The sequence below is a fragment of the Halichoeres trimaculatus genome, unplaced genomic scaffold (assembly GCF_033239565.1).
Source record: "Halichoeres trimaculatus isolate MK-OKI-2021-1 unplaced genomic scaffold, fHalTri1.1 fHalTri1_scaffold_18, whole genome shotgun sequence".
In the NCBI taxonomy this organism is placed as follows: domain Eukaryota; kingdom Metazoa; phylum Chordata; class Actinopteri; order Labriformes; family Labridae; genus Halichoeres; species Halichoeres trimaculatus.
The window spans coordinates 27,042,138-27,061,168 of NW_027437196.1; the positions used below are offsets into that span (position 1 = coordinate 27,042,138).

Below are 19,031 nucleotides of genomic sequence, written 5' to 3' on the forward strand. Positions count from 1 at the left end.
GAGCTAACGTTATCCTTTAGCCTGTATTTTAGCCTCTAGCTCATGTTTCAGCCTTCAGTGCATGTTTTAGCCTTGAGCGCCCGTTTTAGCCTTTAGCTCGTGCTCTATCTCTATCTTCTGTCCTTTTTCTGTAAGACAGTTAGGCTCCAGTGTCCACCATAACTATAAAAGTAATCACAGAAATCGTTTTCAGCTGAGAAAATCTCAGAGTTATCTTCTCACGCTAGTTAAAATCAGATAATTCCAAAGTTTAGTACTTTGACACTTGGCATGGTGTTGTCATAGCAACTTCAATGTGATCAGGAAGCTGTGAAATAGCATTTAGGAATAGCCTTTATTGGCTCTGATAATCTCATTTTAACTTGTGGATTAAGATCAGGCATATATCTAGAGGTGAGACTTTTTCAAGCACATTAAATAAGTCCTCTCAGTCCCTTATAAAGAAGAATCATGTCTTGACAAAATATATATATATATATATATATATATATATATATATATATATATATATATATATATATATATATATATATATATATATATATAAAAAACAACAATTTTTTTCTGGACTTGTCAGATGAATTTGGCTTAGAAAAGGATTAAGATAACTTTTTCTAAAGATAAGACCTAAACAATGGATTTGATTTCAGTTTTTGCAGTGCGGTATAGAAGCAGGTCTGGGATGTGTTTAGCTTAGTTCAGGTGACAGAATGTGAAAGCTGACTTTTACATTTTTGAGTGAATCTGTTTAGCAAGTAAAAAAAAAAAAAAAAAGACTTAATTTTTATTAACCTTTTAGAACAATTTTAAGGCCAAAAACATGCCCTAAAAGAAGCCAGGTCTTGATGCTGTGATTGAAAAAACTACAGAATTCTCTCACAAACACAAAGAGAAAGAAAACAAACACAGGTTATTTTTGTTGTGTCCAATATTTACAGTAATTTACCCTGTGGTGTGCTTTACCACAGAGACTGTAACAGTGTTATGGCCGTCACTATGAATTATCTGAACTTGACTTTTGGGACCTGTTTTGGTTTGCTATGGCAGCTGTTCATCTTTTATGGTTTTGATGGAAACTCTCCTTGCTCTCCCTTTCAAGCTTTGAAGTCCACCTGCTGCCTGTCATGGTGTGGAGTTCATTTAATAACATTAGCCGGAGCCTGAATGCGTACTCTGTTCATGCTATCCTTTGGCTTTGGATTTGTCAGCTGCAACTATACTTCTTGAAGTGTTAATTTGAAAGCTACAAAAACAGATTTTGAGCAGTGTGAAACCTGCAAAACATTATCATGGAAGCTTGAGGTCAAGTATTGCACTGAGATTTTGGATATGTACAAATTATCTCATGATATAAAGACACAAGGTATTCCATTGTTACTCTTTTTTTGTGCTGTAGACGCGGGCTCGAGATGGATGTCCGATTATAAGAAGAGGGTATAAAGGATAAGGTCAGGGTTTACAGTATACTGGGTACAGTAAACGCATATTTCAGTGCAAGTCACAGCATATTTGACTTCATAGCTACAGAAGGAATGCTAAGCACACTTATGGTTCAAAACAGTATTCTGTTGAATATGTGGTATCTGTACAGAAAGAGACAAAATACAAAACATATCTCTGATATATCTTTTACATATTAATGTCATTGTTGATCACACTGTAAAATAAGTTCTTATCTATTCAAATTATACATTATTTTGTATCATTAATAGTATCATCTGGTGTAGCACCATTTCAAACAAACACTTCACACAGTGCAGGGAAGTTAACACTGGTTTCACAGCTATGATACACTTATTTTGTTTTAGTTTGCTACAGTTTGAAAGTTACTTTGCTACTCTTTTATTCTTTTTTTTTTCTTTTTTGGTGAGGATTTATATTCAAAGCCAATGACTCTATTTATAAAAAAGTTCTCCTGCCTCTGTAGCACTGGCACAGAATGGACATTAAGTTTCTTGGGAGTGATCACAAAAGAACACAGTGTTTTTTTTCTCTACAACACTTAAAAGGTTGTTATTTAGCATTAATATGTTAAAAAATCCATGCTTCATAAAAATCTTTTTTTTTTAGTTATGCTTTATACAATGGTGGCAAACAATGTCACTTGTCACAGGTATGGGCTACTCTGAAAATCCAGCTGTCTGGTGTTTTAAGCTACAGGAGTTGTTAAGTAAACTAGTCCTTGAAAGTCGGGGTTATCGACGTTCCTTTGTAGAAAATGTTTCGGGCGTTATCAGGGCTGTTGGCTCTCTCAGGAATCAGGATGATGTTGTTGGATTTCCTCCGCAGTGTTGATTCACGACTGGAGGCTACTGAGTGGGTTTCTGAGGCAGATTCTCCACCTCCACCCACTCCTCCTCCACCACCACCACCTCCAGATCCACTACCATCCCCTGGAGTGACCCTTATGGTAGAAAGGCCCTGGGGGTGGAGCCTCTGCTCTGATTGGCCAGTGTTCTGAGTGTGGACTGTAACTATAGGAGGGGTGGTCACGGTGGCCGTGGTTGTAACGATGTGATTGGCGCGCTTCCTTTCAATGGACCCTTCGCGTACTGAGTCTGAGCTTTCTGAGTCTCTATTGAGATCATTGAGCTCAAACGACTGCCTCAAACTACCCCCTCCTCCTGCTGCACTAGTTCCTGGACCTCCAGCACCTCCTGTTCCATGATCCAGGGAGCGCCATCTCCATGATCCAGATCCGTCTGTGGATGGAGCTTGTATGACTGGCTTGTTGGTCTCTGGGTGGGCCTCTATTCTGACAATTGCTCCAGTGCTCCCTGAAATACTGCCTGTGGTGCTACCGAGGGAGCTGGGCCCTGTGGTGCTGATGGGGTCTTGATCTGTTAGCGCCCTAAAGCGAGCTGAGCCCTGGCAGCTCCCAGTTGTGCTACAGCCGATGCTGCTCTCATCTAAGCTCTTGGAGTGGGTCTGTAGGAGGCCCTGCTGCTTGGACATAGCGATCACTTGCATAATTCGTGGCTGGGTGTTCTGCCCGCTGTCAGTAGTCCTGCAGGCTGTCGTCTTCTCTGCCGCCCTTTGCCAGTTGGCTTGAACTGTGCTGTTTAACGTCCCCATCCCCTCACTTCCTCCTCCTTCGCCCATCCTTGGTGATGGAGCAGTGTAATTCTCATGCGCCTCCTCAGGTATGTGGACCAGCTGGGAAGACCCAGGTCTAGACTGCATGGATATCCTGGCTCCTCCTGTGATCCCGCTGCAGTTACTGGGCAGAGTGTTACACGCACCTGAGGCCAGTTTGGACATGTATGCATGTGCATCAAACCCTCCGTTCATGCCCATCGCTAACGGCTCAGAGCTGGACCGGAGCTCCATGCTACCATGGTGGTGTGGATGCTGGGAGGAGTGGCCTGATGATGAGTCAATGGAAGAGGAGAAGGAGTCTGGGACCTGCAGGGAGCATTTGTGGTTGTTCTTACTTTTCCATTGAGATAACAGCTGCTTTGAGCGACTGGAGTCCATGGAAGCATGATGAAGGGTGGCAGCGTGACGCCTGGCTGCTTCCTCATATGCTGCCATGGCCTGAGGGGTATGAACCCGAGGAAGAGTGTGGCTAAAGGTCACCAGGGCGTCTTTGCTCTGAGGGCTGCGTGGGGAGAGCACCTCAACATCAGCACTGGATCGCTTCAGACTGTCTTCAGGCCTCTGCTGCTGGAGGGCTCGATGCAACAGGCCCTCAGCGTGTGTGGGGGGTATGCCAGGCTCCCCGGCCAGGCTGGCTTTCATCTGCAGGTGATGGAGTACGGCCTCCTGGCTTATGTGGGGCAAGGAGCAGGTGGGGCGGTGTAGGACTGGGGGGGGGCTGGGGCTGGCATCCTCACTGGGCTGAAAATTTCCAACTGCATACAAACCCTGCAGCAAAGAACACAAACATATTATGATTCAACTCTTGAGACTGGAGGGAACGGCAAGAGGATACACAAATAGTTAACAGTTACTAGAAACAGTCACTAGAAAATAGTATTTTGTAACTGAAGCCCTGTTTCTAGCAAGCAGTTCAGTTCAGTTCATCTTGGTACCACACACATTTTGTGGCATTTCCTTTGACCAAAACCAGGACAGGTCCCCAATTTACCAACCTGTACCGTGCCACTTTTTGGTACCCATCTATTGGAGTGTCAGACGTACCGATCTGACCCCATAAGGTGGAGCTTGAAAACCGTGCAGTCTGTTGATTGGTTGAAAAAATTGTTACTTCCTGTGTGACAGCAGTAAAAAAGAACAACATATAACCCCGCCATGTTTAAATCTCCAGTCGACCTCATGAAAATATCTTTTCCTTAGTTTGGAAAGTGGTATCACAAAACAGCATTCATTGGATTTATTAGCAGGTACACCAAGACATGCTGCTTTGTCTAGGGACAAGTACCGAATTAGGTACTTTTGTAGGTACCAACTATATTCATTCAAAAGTACTGGGTACTGATTCACATAAAATCAAAAGGTACCATGTTAAGGTACCTAAATGCATCTTTGTGACTGTGAGGGAGTGTAAGAGTAGGTGATTTTTCCATGCTGGACATGAACACAGCATTGCAAGATTTTTTATTGAAGAGTAAATATAATAAATTGTTTTTTTTTTATTAAAAAAAAAACATGATATTTTTTACCACTTAAACACAAAAAAGTACCGAAAATTGGTACCGTTGAGCACCTGTACCAACTGCCAGATCATTCCAAATGTAAAAGGTACCTGTTCCTAGCTATGTCATCACATTATAATGTAGCTTATGCAACTATTAGCATCTAGCTTCCACACCACCTACCAAGAAGGGCACAATTGGCTGCGAAAATGATCAAGATTTACAAATCTGACCCGTACCTAACTGTACTCATTCATAATTGACTGCTTGGTGGAAACAGGGATTAATGCTGCCAAACACTGGCAACAGTGATTTAATCTGTGAGAACTTCTTCTTTACCATCATCATTTAGAAATGTCTTTAAATTAAATTCACAGATTCACCTGTTTAATACCAGACAGGTTAGCCATCTGCATCTTCCTTTTTATAAAACAAAACACGGTCAGTTCTCCATCAGATATCATGGTGTAAAAATATGGAGTGATAAAAGACATGTAGCTGAAAGCTCATCATCATTACAGATTTTTAAAAGGAAACTGTCTTCACATTTAATTCACGAAGCTTAGTTTTACTTTGTGTTTGTTTTTTTGGTTGTTTTTTTTCTTTTGTTTTAAAATGTTATTGTAATTTTGTCAACTCTTTAATGGTCTCTATATTTCTTTTTTGTTTCTTTGTTAAATCTGTTTATGTTTGTTTTACTGTTGAGTGTTACTATTTCTTTTGTTTCTTCACATATTGGTTGAACACATGTTTGCTTGTATTACTTTGTGTTTCTACTGAAATCTTGATTGTTCTCTGATGTCTCTTTTTCTTAAAGAAAGGTGAGGTCCTTTGAATAAGCCTAATGGCTTCTTGACATCTCCTGACACATTTCTTTGTTTTTTTCTTAATATTTACAGTTTGATCTTATGTATCTTTTATAGTGCAAAATCTAATAAACATAAACAAACATAAACAAACTGGTCCTGATGCTGATTTGGTCAAGATCATTACATGCTGGACAAAGCAGGATCCTCAGATATCTACACAAAGTGTAGCTGGTTCTGCTTTGTAAGGTGCAAACCCTAACCCTAACCCTAACCCTAACCCTTTACAATAGACTATGAAGTTTCTACACATTTACACTCCACTACATAGTTATCTAAACAAGAAGTGTTTTGAATTTATGCAATTCTAGGTGTGATGTGATAATTAATCTTTTTTTTTTTTAATTGCAAAAATGTAAAAAAAAGAAAAAATTAAAGCTGCAAGCAGCGTTAGACGGGTCCTCGGGCTCCTGCCGGTTTTCCCTCCAATGTGTCCATCAAACTGAGACGAACATTTTGGCATTTGTTTCATCTTTCTAGGACATTCCTAGCCCCAGTTAGGGCTGTTTTGCTGTGCATAGGTGGAAGTGAGCCTTGTGGTTCTGAGAGAATATTATGGGATGTCAGGGAATCAGTTGATACCATGGCAACGTATCCTCTGCTATGCTGAATGACATCACCACCTGCATGCGTGGAATTCTAATTAGCGTGACACGAGTGTGACTACAGGCTGGAGGGAGAGTTTATCAGCCATCTAATGTAAAAAAATCCTCACAGAGTCCACAATTTTACCCCAATCTGTGTCAAAAATATCATATTTGATAGAAGGGCTTGTGAGGAATCCATTTTTGGCATTTTTAAAGCAGTACGAGTTATACTTTTTTCACTAGAAGCACAAATGCGTCACAACACCGGTGGAAAAGTACTAGAAATGGATTTTGTATTTTAGAGAAACTTCCCAACTACTTGTCCTGTAGGCCACAATGTTGGCTTAATCTGTGTAAAAATATCATATGGTTGTAGAGAATTTTGTCAGGAATCCAACCATGTAATTTTTAAAGCTCTATGACTTTTAGTTTTTTGTCTAGAGGCCCAAATGCGGCACTAGTAGAAGTACTAGTAGTGAGTGTTTTGACCTGAAATCTGTTCTCCTCATCTGCTAACATGGAGAAATCCTAAATTGGCCAAAAGCGGTCGGCGACTTTGAGGGCTCGCCATTCGAAAACCGGGCCCGAAACAACAACTTCCTTCACAACTTTTGTAGAGCAGGGTCTGGTCTGTCATGTGATGGTAGTCTCAAACCTGTACCATTTTTGGTTTCAGAGGAGAAAATTTTTGCAGAAAGGGTTAAAAAAATTTTTTTTTTATTTTGTGAGGCAAATAGCCGGCTTCCTGTTGGAGATAGGTCCAGGGTAGCAGCGTATGATTTTTGCGTCTCGATGACACGAGCGTTTTGGTGTTGGTTTCATCTCTCTACGACATTCCTGGCCCGAGCTAGGGCCCTTAGCGTGTGCCTAGGTGGCGCTATTGAGCTTATTATGGGATGTCGGGGGTCATGTTTGGTATCATTACGCAATTTTTCGCAATTGTGAGGTGCGTGCCAATTTTGGTGAGTTTTTGAGTATGTTAAGCAGGTCTAATTTGCGTTTTCGGAGCCTGTGGAATAATAAGAAAAAAGAAACGGACGGAATACAATAGTGCCCTCGGCCTTCGGCCGAGGGCACCTTCTAGCCCTTGCTAGAAGGTGCCCTGGCTCAGGCCGAGGACCCTAAAAAGAAAGAAATAAGGACAAGGGTGTAAAAATAATTTAAAAATAAAAGTGAAAAAAAATTGAAACTTAATAAATTTGCAAATATTTTAAAATTTTTGAAGGAATTCTTTGATTGGATACCATATATTCCCCAACCCATCATATTTTGTTTTATGATATATTTTTTGCCACATGTTAAGCTGTATATTAAACTGGCCCATTGGCAGTTAAATGAGTCCATCCACACAGAATTAAAACCTGTATTTTCTTCCAGATTTCTCTTCTTGTTGATGTAGTTATCTTCCCAGGGCTGTAAAACTTGAGGTTAGCCACAGGTGCATGGAAAGTTGGTGGGCTGTTGATGATGGAGGAGGTGAAGTAGAGGCTTTATTGACAGATGTGATGAATATTTAGTTCAACAAAATGTTAACGCAAGATTAATTTAGTGTCAATGTCTTTAATCATCAATACCCTCTGTGAGAAAAATAAAAAATCTTTATTTCAATAATATTTTTTCAAAGCTACAAGGAGCCACTGCAGAGGAGTCAAAAGCCGCGTTTCCACCAAGCAGTTCGGGTCAGTTAAGTACAGTTTGGCTCGGTTTGGTACAGTTAAGCCTGATCCAATTTGCGTTTCCAAAGCAAACTGTGCCCTCTCGTGGTGGGCGGTGTGTAAGCTGGATGCTAAAAGCCACAACTGTTAAATAATAGTGTGATACTGTAGCAGTGCGACACAGTTTACCTGATAATAAATCCAATGAAGAAGAAAAATGCAACACAGTGAACAAAGGGCATAGATGGAAGTCATGCAGCATTTCGTCCTCTCTGTGATTGTCATGTAGCTCTTTGATACAAAGTGTAATCAATCTTTGTTTCAGAGAAGTCTGTGTGCCGCCAGGAGAAATGCAGCCGCTGTTGGGCTAAGTGACGATTCCTTTGACCAATCATCGGTCTGCAGTGTTGTAGCTCCACCTTCCGAGGGTGGATTGGTTCAGTCTGGCACCCATACGGAGGGGTCCCGAAAAAGTGGGCCAGCTCGTCCCGGTTTTTGGGAATCTGTCCAGGGATAAGTCAGTGGAAATGCTACAAAATGCATGCCGTACCGAGACAAACCAAACCGGTCTGCTTGGTGGAAACGCGGCCAAAGAGCCACATGAGGCGCAGGTTGAAGACCCCTACCTTAATCAGTACAAGTTTTAGAAAGCTTAAACTGGCGGTATGAAGCCTTTTCCACTAACACAGACTTTCTCTCGCTCTGGATGAGCTGTGATTTAGGGCGTATTCACACCTGGATTGTTTCAGGCAGTTGTTCTGAAACCGTGAGCTCAGCAGACCTGAAGACCAGTGCCAGTACTGATCAGAGAACAAACAGTAACAGAATAACCACAGTTTTCGGAGTCTCTTACCAGATAGACAGCGATGGCGCCTCCCAGCAGGAAGCCCAGGTAGACGTCTATGGCATGGTTCTTGTACTGGATAATCCGGGTCAGACCACAGATGATGGCACAGATAATGAAGGAGAAGACCAGCAGGGGCTTGAGCAGCTTGGATGAATCTGTCAGCGTGCTGTTGAAGTACATCTGAGGACACATGACACATCAGCTGACTTCTCCCCTTTTTTGCCATCAGACTGGATTCAGAGCACACAGCCTCATTGTCTTTAGAGCAGCTGCGACTATTGCCAGTGTACTACGTCTGTGTCACCTCCAGCACAACACTACTGCGCCGGGGAAAGATCATTGGTTAATGTTTGATGTGGATCATAACAGGATGTCTTTAATTATCCAGTGAGAAGCTCAGAGATTTTCTGTTTTACTTTTTCCAGTAAGTCAATTAGAAATGAGTGTTGTACAAACAAATACATGTGGAGATGTTAGTTTTCCCCCTTAAAGACCTCTCCTTTGTAGTTCCTACATGAGAACTATCTATATATTCCTTTTTTCCTCCAGGTACCTGCTGGTATTTGTTACTTGTTCTTGAAAAGCCCAAAATTTGAGATTAGTATGACTTCTCCAGTGCAGAGAAAAGGCTCAAGCAGAAAACTGAACCTGAGCTGATCCAATCATCCAGCACCGAATGTTTCCATTTGCTAGCTCAAGTTGTTTTATTAGGCGCTGTTCATGGGAGGTTGAGCGGGGTTCAGTGTTTGTGTGGGCTCAAACTATTACTCACAGAAACATAGACAGCTGCAAAGGATGCGAGGGTGGCGTGCTGTGACGGGAAGGATTTTCTGCAAGAGATGAAAGAACAGAAATAGACTCAGCCCATGTGAATGTGAGTCAACAGCAGAGAGACGCTGTAACAACTGCCTATAAAACACAAGCATAATGAGGTATCTCCAGAACCACCACGCACACACAGCTGGGTCTTATGGGTAGATCTACCGAACCAAATGAGAGGCATCTTTCATGTTCTCCTGTCTTTTCTTCACATAAAAAGCCTTTTTAGAAGTTTACGAGGTCACGAGGTCTCAATGAAGCAGAGCTTAACAAACAGGAATACACAAACAGACAGTGTGAACGCCTCGTCCCCTGCCACACACACTGCAGAGTAGTATCAGGAGCTGGAGTGTGAGCGTCATGATGAAAGTGAACCTGTGGCCCACTTTCTCAGCGGCTCCAATCCAGTGACCTACTTCTGACAACTCTTGGTACTTTCTCCTCCAACCAGCTCTCATCTTTACTCCTGACTCTGCATGTGTGGGGATGAATGTGTGTGCTTTGACATATGCATACCGCTGTGTGTGTGTTTGTGTGTGTGCGTGCCTGGTGCATGTTGTACAGTTGAGTATTCTCCTCCTTTAACCAGCATTTACAACATCTGGAGCAATAAAAATTTCATGTCCAAGTAAACTGATAGCAGTATTTCTGCATTAAGTAACCCACTTCCATGGAAATAAAAACACATACTGCAAATGTTCTTGGACTTATTGCTGAAAAAAATGCATGTCTTTAAACATGATGTAGGTGAACCATTAAATAAATGAATAAACCAGTGAGATTTCAATACTTCGCTGACACAGCAGCGTTGTTGAATGGAAAATGTTTCAGTGAGCATCACATGCTGATGAAAACACAATCATCAAACCACAGACTACAGAATAAGATAATGTACCAAAAGAATCCAGCAGTGGACTGAAACAACAACATAAAATTCATCTGATGGTAAGATAAGATAAACAAAACCAAGGGAAAATAAATACTGAGGATCCTGTGGATGGGTTTGTAGCAGTAAGACTAACCATAAAATTAAGCACATAGACATGAAAAGGACAAAGATTCATAATTAAAACAAATATGATAACTGAAACCTCTATATGACTATTAAAACCTTAAAAAGCTGTGAGGACTTGCTGGAAAAGCTAGCTTTAGTGCTAGCAATAAAGACTCCACTAATCTGAAGAATCCCTCCAGCAGAGAAAAACACGGCCGGTGTGGTGTTGTCATGGGGACTCTGACGTGCCAACCCAACCCCTGAGCTCAGAAATAACACTAAGAATTAACCCATACTGGAGCTGATAATCTCATTCAAAGTGTGGATTATGATAAGGCATATATCTAGATCACCTAGAAACTCCTCACAGCTCCTTTACTATTACCACTGAAACCTTATATGACTTTTACAACTTTAAAATATTTATCAATCCTTTATTTAACCATCCAAAACCACATTTCACTATCAAATACTTTTTATGCTTATAAAAAACTTTATATACATATTCTTTCATGACTAATAACACCTTAGTATGGTTACTGAAACTTTTTTATGACCATTTAAATCTAATTATGAATTTTAATACCTTTATATATTTATTAAAAACTTAAAAAAATATATATAGAAACTAGTTAAACTTTAGGATGACTACCCAAAATCACAATATTTGAAGGAGTCAAAAAAAAAAAAAGAAAAAATTTGTATGACAAAAAAACATTTGTCTATTAAATCTAATATGATCATTTAAAGCCTTTATACAATTTAAAGAAACCTTTTTAAAAATGTTAAATTTATAAAATTTTGAAACCCTTAATATAAATATGAAAACCTCAATATTTCAAATTAAAACCTATATTTGACTACTGAAACCTTAATTTGACTCTAAAATCTTCAGATTTCAATTAAAACCCATATGACTTTTCAAATCTAATATGTTCAATTTAATAGTTGCAAAAAGTTTTATGAATATTTAAAGGTTCTCTTCATTTATTAGGGTTTAAACCTTAACACAATCAAATAAAGCCAACAAATGACTACTAAAATCTTTAATATTACAAATGTGTTTATAATCATGAAACTCTTTGTATGACTATTTAAGCCATTTATATGACTATTCCAACCTTATGAAGGCTTTTCAAACCCCTCTCTGACTGTTAGATCATTAATCTGACTGCTAAAGCTTGACATGTAGTTCTGGAATCTCTTGTTCTGGTCTCAAAGCTTCTCAGTCTTTTTGTGAGGGGAGATATGGAGCCATATCAGTGTCAAAATTTTAAAAATGCAAAATATGTGAGTGTATAAATGCATCCACAAATGCGTAACCTGATCAACAAATATTTGAGTCAATCCACAAATATGTAAGCTGATTCGCAAATGTGTAAAATATTCACAAATGCATGTGTGAATCTACAAATGCACACAGAAGGATTCACAGAGGTACAAAAAGTAGTTTGTCATTTGTGAACCTTGCTGCATTTGTGTGTGGGTTTTTGAGACTTCCCTGACGTGCGTAAATCCACAAATGCATTGTTTTCATCAGGGAAAGCCTGTAGCCAATCAGATGTCTCCCTCCTTTTCAGCCAATCACAGTTGCATAGATTCGAGGGTGTGTTATAATGTGATCACTGTTGCATCTTCGATTCAGAAATACTTACAGTGTACCTCACAGTGAAATCATAACTAAAACCTGTCCATAAGCTGTATAGAATAGAATAGAATAGAATAGAATAGAATAGAATAGAAAATACTTTATTTATCCCCGAGGGGAAATTCAGGAGTCACCGCAGCATTTAAGAAAACAAAAGTAAGAAAGAGTATAGAAAGTGCAAAAATGTCCATAAGAAATTAGATGACGACATCCCGTCCACCACTCGTCCACCACTCTCCAGCCCTGCCAGTCTCCACCTCCACAGGGTCCAGGACCAAGCCTCCCCAGCAGTCTGTTCAGTCTCTGTCTCCTGGATCCTGTCTGCTCACAGCAGGCGAAGCTCCTCCGATGTGTCGCGGCGTCCGATGTCTGCTCCATCAGCCACGTCCGTGAACAGCACGATGCCGCTGGGTTAGCACAGCTAGCTCGTCCATCCCCCGGGGCTAGATCCCACGTTCCCAACAAGGATGGATGGAAGGACAGGTCCACGTCGTCACCTCCCAGCTCACATCCGAGAACCAGCACGTCGTCCTCACCTCCTCCTCCTCAGCTCGAGGGAAATCATCAAGCCCTACACTAGTTAGCATTGACATGCTACAGGCTGCTAACGGCTAATTTCGCATGTAAACAATGCAGCCATGGTTACATGTAGGATCTCCAGACAAACACAGGAGAAAAGTAGTAAAAAATACCGCCGAAGCCACAAAAAGTTTGGTGTCCGTGACCGACAATGAACCATACAAAGTGATGATCCACTCCAAATACAAAGATTACGAAAAAGAGACGAAGAAATTACAAGAAACGGACAAAGACGAGAGAGCTGCTGCAACAGGCAGCTACTCGGGTAGCGCCATATAGTATAAGTATAAGAGGCAGGCCTCCGAATTGACATTTATGGATCAGTTTACACATTTGCAGATCTGTTTATACATTTCTGGGTTGACTCACGCATATGTGGATGCATGTACACACATGCAGTTTCTTGCATTTATGAATTATGACGCTGATCTGGCTCCATAGGAGGTATTAAAAAGGGCTGCTAGCTGGTCTGAAATCTTTAGGTGCTTCATCAATAAACACATTTAGTGTATAATGAGCTGTTACTACTTTTTTTTGGTGATCATATTATGTTGTATGAGGTCAGCATGCCTATCAAAGGGTCAGGGTCAGGTCTCACAGGGTCAGGTCTCACTGTCCACATGCTGAAGTTTGCTTTGGACACTGGTCCCTGAGCTGCTCCTGATGGCTGTTCCAGCTGTGTGTGAACAGGATCAGTCAACACTGATGGTGCTGAGATGTGACATGCTACGTAAAAGGCTTTAGCACTTTACATCTGTTGTTTGCAATGACTAATCATTTCCTGACTTTTCCTCATTTTCCTGAACAGCATGCTGTAAGATAGTGAGTAGACATCAAGGTATCAAGTTTAAGGCAACGTCTTCATAAAACTTCAGAATAGATGAAAAAAGACAAATCATGGAAAAAGGAAGTGACACACCTGCTGAGGCACTGTCGTGTTTGCGTTTGATTAAAGTGATTCAAACACAGCTAACTCTGACAATCAGACAGAGACAGCTCCTCAGAGACACTTTCCAAGGAACTGTTGCTTGGGAACAAAATTTCAAGGCCGAAGAACAAGGGATTATATTCCTGAGTTCAAACAGCTCTCTGAAAAGTTCATCCTATGAAAACACACGTTTTGTCTAGCTTAAAGGGATTACTTAGGTATGGCGCCTTTTCTTAGTCAGGAGGTAGCGGCAGTTAAAATAGGTTAATAATACCCCTGGTACACAATCACTGCAGTGAAACAGCTTTCCATGCTGCCCTGGAAACAAGACTGAAGCTTAAGCTGCCACAGAGAGAGCAGAAGACAGTGTTTATGCCAGGAGCGGTGGGTTATATTTAGACCCCCATTCTCCGCATTCAAATCTGTGTGTGCCAAATGCTTGGGTCAAACCTAGCCTCATCCTCCTGGTTCACATCCCTGTGCTGTCTGCTGCCTCACACTCTCTCACACACACATGCGACCCAAAGGAGATGTACAGTTATTTCAAAGTAATCTCCATTATGGTGCTGCTTTAATCAGTTTAATACACTCAGGCTTTAAACAAAGAGGCAACAATCAGACAGACTTAGTGTTGAAGACTGAACCTGCTCCAACCAGAGGACTTTTGATTATCATCCTGGGTCTCTGTGCAGAAAACTGAGATGTACCATGACACAGAAACATGTCCTTTTCCTCAAGCTGTGGAGATATGAAACTGTAGCTTTAGGTTTGCTAAATGATCTCAGTGAATAGTTAAGAGTTTAACTTTCTCATGCGTTTGTCCATTATGATCAATAAGTAAGAAAATAATTTATATCACAGTATTTCCATCCATCCATCTTCTTCCGCTTATCCGGGGTCGGGTCGCGGGGGCAGCAGCCTAAGCAGGGAAGCCCAGACTTCCCTCTCCCTAGCCACTTCGGCCAGCTCTTCCGGGGGGATCCCAAGACGTTCCCAGGCCAGCCGAGAGATGTAGTCTCTCCAGCGTGTCCTGGGTCTGCCCCGGGGTCTCCTCCCGGTGGGACGTGCCCTGAACACCTCACCAGGGAGGCGTCCGGGAGGCATCCTCATCAGATGCCCGAGCCACCTCATCTGGCTCCTCTCAACGCGGAGGAGTAGCAGCTCTACTCCGAGCTCCTCCCGGATAGCCGAGCTTCTCACCCTATCTCTAAGGGAGAGCCCGGCCACCCTACGGAGGAAGCTCATTTCGGCCGCTTGTACCCGCGATCTTGTTCTTTCGGTCACTACCCAAAGCTCATGACCATAGGTGAGGGTGGGAACGAAGATCGACCGGTAAACAGAGAGCTTCGCCTTCCGGCTCAGCTCCCTCTTCGCCACGACAGACCTGTGCAGAGTCCGCATTACTGCGGACGCCGCACCGATCCGCCTGCCGATCTCTCGCTCCATCCTTCCCTCACTCGTGAACAAGACCCCGAGATACTTAAACTCCTCCACTTGGGGCAGGATCTCATCCCCGACCCGGAGAGGGCAGTCCACCCTTTTCCGGCTGAGGACCATGGACTCGGATTTGGAGGTGCTGATTCTCATCCCAGCCGCTTCACACTGGACTGCGAACCCCTCCAGAGAGAGTTGAAGGTCACAGCTTGATGAAGCCAACAGGACCACATCATCTGCAAAAAGCAGTGATCCAATCCTGAGGTCACCAAACTGGACCCCCTCGACACCCTGGCTGCGCCTAGAAATTCTGTCCATAAAAGTTATGAACAGAATCGGTGACAAAGGGCAGCCCTGGCGGAGTCCAACCCTCACTGGAAACGAGTCCGACTTACTGCCAGCAATGCGGACCAAGCTCTGGCACCGGTCGTACAGGGAACGGACGGCTCGTAACAAGCAGCCCGACACCCCATACTCCCGGAGAACCCCCCACAGGACTCCCCGAGAGACACGGTCGAATGCCTTCTCCAAGTCCACAAAACACATGTGGACAGGTTGGGCAAACTCCCATGCACCCTCAAGAACCCTGCTGAGGGTATAGAGCTGGTCCACAGTTCCACGGCCAGGACGAAAACCACATTGCTCCTCCTGAATCCGAGGTTCGACGATCTTACGGACCCTCCTCTCCAGTACCCCCGAATAGACCTTACCAGGGAGGCTGAGGAGTGTGATCCCCCTGTAGTTGGAACACACCCTCCGGTCCCCCTTCTTAAAAAGGGGGACCACCACCCCGGTCTGCCAATCCAGAGGCACTACCCCCGATGTCCACGCGATGTTGCAAAGTCGTGTCAGCCACGACAGACCCACAACATCCAGGGCCTTAAGGAACTCTGGGCGGATCTCATCCACCCCCGGGGCCCTGCCACCGAGGAGCTTTTTAACCACCTCGGCGACTTCGACCCCAGAGATGGACGAGCCCACCCCATCATTCCCAGACCCTGCTTCCTCCAAGGAAGACGTGCCGGTGGGATTGAGGAGGTCTTCGAAGTATTCCTTCCACCGATCCACAACATCCCGAGTCGAGGTCAGCAGCGCACCGTCTCCACTGAGCACAGTGTTTACAGTGCACTGCTTCCCCCTCCTGAGATGCCGGATGGTGGTCCAGAACCTCTTCGAAGCTGTCCGGAAGTCGTTCTCCATGGCCTCACCGAACTCCTCCCATGTCCGGGTTTTTGCCTCAGTGACCGCCGAAGCTGCATTCCGCTTGGCCTGTCGATACCTGTCTGCTGCCTCAGGAGTCCCACACGCCAAAAAGGCACGATAGGACTCCTTCTTCAGCTGGACGGCATCCCTCACCACTGGTGTCCACCAGCGGGTTCGGGTGTTGCCGCCCCGACAGGCACCAACCACCTTACGGCCACAGCTCCGATCAGCCGCCTCAACAATGGATGCACGGAACAAAGTCCATTCAGACTCAATGTCCCCTACATCCCCCATCACAGTATTTTTCCTTCATATTGCAATAACAGTATTATATCGCAGTTTTCTGACATTTAAAAATGGAATTCTTTTCAAAACACAATTCTGACTGTTCTGAGTTATAAGTGTACACGTCCTACCTAGATGGTGGAAAATATCTGATACTGAGTTATAAAAAGGCCTTTGCCCACAATGGGCTTTTGATAGAGCAACTTGTCCCATTTCAAGCTTAAAGTGACTGTACTGGTGAGTAAACTGGGTCTGAGGGAAGAAGAATACTTTAAGAAAAAAGCAACTTTTTGCATTTTATCAAAAAGGATGAGCAATTAACTAGTAACATTTTAAATGCCAATAAATGTGTTAAAGTTAACATTACTAGTTTTCAATTCCATGAGTTTTCCTAAATTTATGTTGTGTGTGTTTTCTGGAGCCTGTAAGGTTGTCAAATGATGCACTTAAGATTTCTGATCTTACACGTCTGATACAGACGGCTGTGGCATGAGATAGAACATTTCGTTGACATGTTTTTTTCCAAGGCTATATGTTTTTCAGACAACAAACAGACAGACACAGAGATGCAGACAGATTGGTGATTTTGACTGAAGAACAGAGGGCGACAGTTCAGACTCAGCCTGAACCTACAACAAAAAAAAAAAAACTTTTGAGGTGCTCGGTCTACAGCTTTATCAATCCAAGATAGGATTCTTAAATCATTCAATGCTGTTTGAGGTTATTTATCATCATCACTTACAAGGAGTAAAAGCAACAACCTGTCCCAACAAAACAACATGATGTGGCGTTGGACAGCGCTCAGGCTTCATGCTCAGAGTCTATCAAAGACATTTTGTATCTACATGTTTATTGGTCAAAAAGAAGGGTAAAAACAAAGTTATAGCAAACAAGCACAACGTTTGTTGTCCCTTTCCCATCAGCAGAAACACCTGCTGACATCACAACCACCACTTCGTTGGACGCACCAGAGCAGGCTGGCTATTTATGCCTAAACTCTGTCAAAACTTGGCAAAACTCATATTTTTCATTGGCACTTATTTTATTGCTAACGAAAATAGTCGAAAAATGTATTGGTTTTAATGCTACAAGGCTATGAAACTTGTTAGACTGTAAAAAATCATAAATTAACGGCACTGTTGTTTAAGCCACAGGGTTTAAAGCATGTGAAAAAATGTCCCGGCTCACAGTCCGTAAACTACAGTATTAGTTTGCTACTAGATGTATATTTTGATGTCACTACTTTGGTTAAAAAATGGTCATATCACATTTTAGGTTTTTAGGTTTGACCATAGACTCTTACCTATAGCAATGTACAGCCTGTGTCCAAAACATGGTAGCTATCATCATGCACACCAGCTGTTTCGCTTCCTGCACGCGGTAAATGTTTACTTTGTCACGTGACTGACTCGGTGCTACTGGTCTTAAATGTGTATTTTCAGAATGGCTGTGGCAGAAAAATGTCTTCTCACATAGATTAACCACTACTTGGACTAAATTATGTGTAACAATGCTTTACCGCGGTAATTACGGAATTGCAAAATTCATTTCATGGCAACTTATGAAACTGGTGACTGTGATAAAACCTGTATACCGCCCAACCTCTAAGTCACAGTATGATATTATCTTGATTTATCATGTTACAGTATGGTTCACTAAGAAATAACTATTTGATTGAAGACAACTTTTCTGCTTTATTGTTTTTGAAAGTTCAATGCAGTCTCTTATATATACACTTAAATTGAAAAATGAGGGCCTGATCTATCACAGGTTTGCATGAATAAAAACATGTGCAAACTTGATAGCACATGCTAAGCTGATTTACTAACCAGGTGCACCGAGGAATGTGTCTGTCAAATGAGCTAAATAGCACACACAATCCACTTAGCATGTTTGCCTATATGCAGAATCTCCAGAGAGTGTAGGAGATGAACCTTCTTCACCACTGCTACTGAATGACCTCCAGCCTTTTGCAAGGGCATCGACAGTCACTGTCAGCCCAGACACAGCACTGACCAGCTGCTTCATGTGTGCAACGATGGCCTGAGTGTCAAGGCAGAGGGTGTGTGCCACACTGGGCACAGCTCTCACCTCCTGTAGCCTGTGACTCATACGTCTGATTTCTCCACCTCCATGGCTTCAAACTTCTATTTTTCACACCTCTATTTCTAAATATTGTTTTCTTTAACATTTGTGGAGAGAAACAGACAGAAACATGACTGAACAATATAAAAATACACACATGAGGAGAGGTCACACTGAAGGTGGAGGATGGAGAGGGACAAAAAGCAGCTGTCTGTGTGTTAAAGTGGTGTCAAAGATAAGTGTGGAGTTGAGAGGGAGAGACAGAGAAAAGCATGATGTAACTTAACTCCTGCAAAATAAAACAGCAGCAGCACAAGTCTGAATCTTTAACATTCACACACTGTTCCAAAACACGCTCAGAAACCTGGCTCGGCCAACAAAACCCTCTCTGCTCAGACAGATGCTGCTTCACACTGAAATCACAAATCCCATTTGGTAACACTATGCAGACTTTTCTGTTTTCACCCAACTTAAACTCGTGGAATGCAAAATGGGATCTAGGT

The 19,031-nt window shown here is 42.5% G+C and overlaps 1 protein-coding gene across 1 annotated transcript in view; it reads right to left on the reverse strand.

The window, feature by feature from the left end:
- Nucleotides 1-537: 537 nt before the first annotated feature.
- plppr4b (phospholipid phosphatase related 4b) overlaps nucleotides 538-19,031 on the reverse strand; it is a 48,244-nt gene continuing 29,750 nt past the window's right edge. Inside the window, exons 5-7 of the mRNA XM_074693371.1 lie at nucleotides 9,326-9,383; nucleotides 8,560-8,733; nucleotides 538-3,867 (exon numbers count right to left, since the gene is read on the reverse strand). Of these exons, the coding sequence (XP_074549472.1) occupies nucleotides 2,176-3,867; nucleotides 8,560-8,733; nucleotides 9,326-9,383 (1,924 nt within the window). The 3' untranslated portion in view covers nucleotides 538-2,175. The remainder of the gene's footprint in view (nucleotides 3,868-8,559; nucleotides 8,734-9,325; nucleotides 9,384-19,031) is intronic.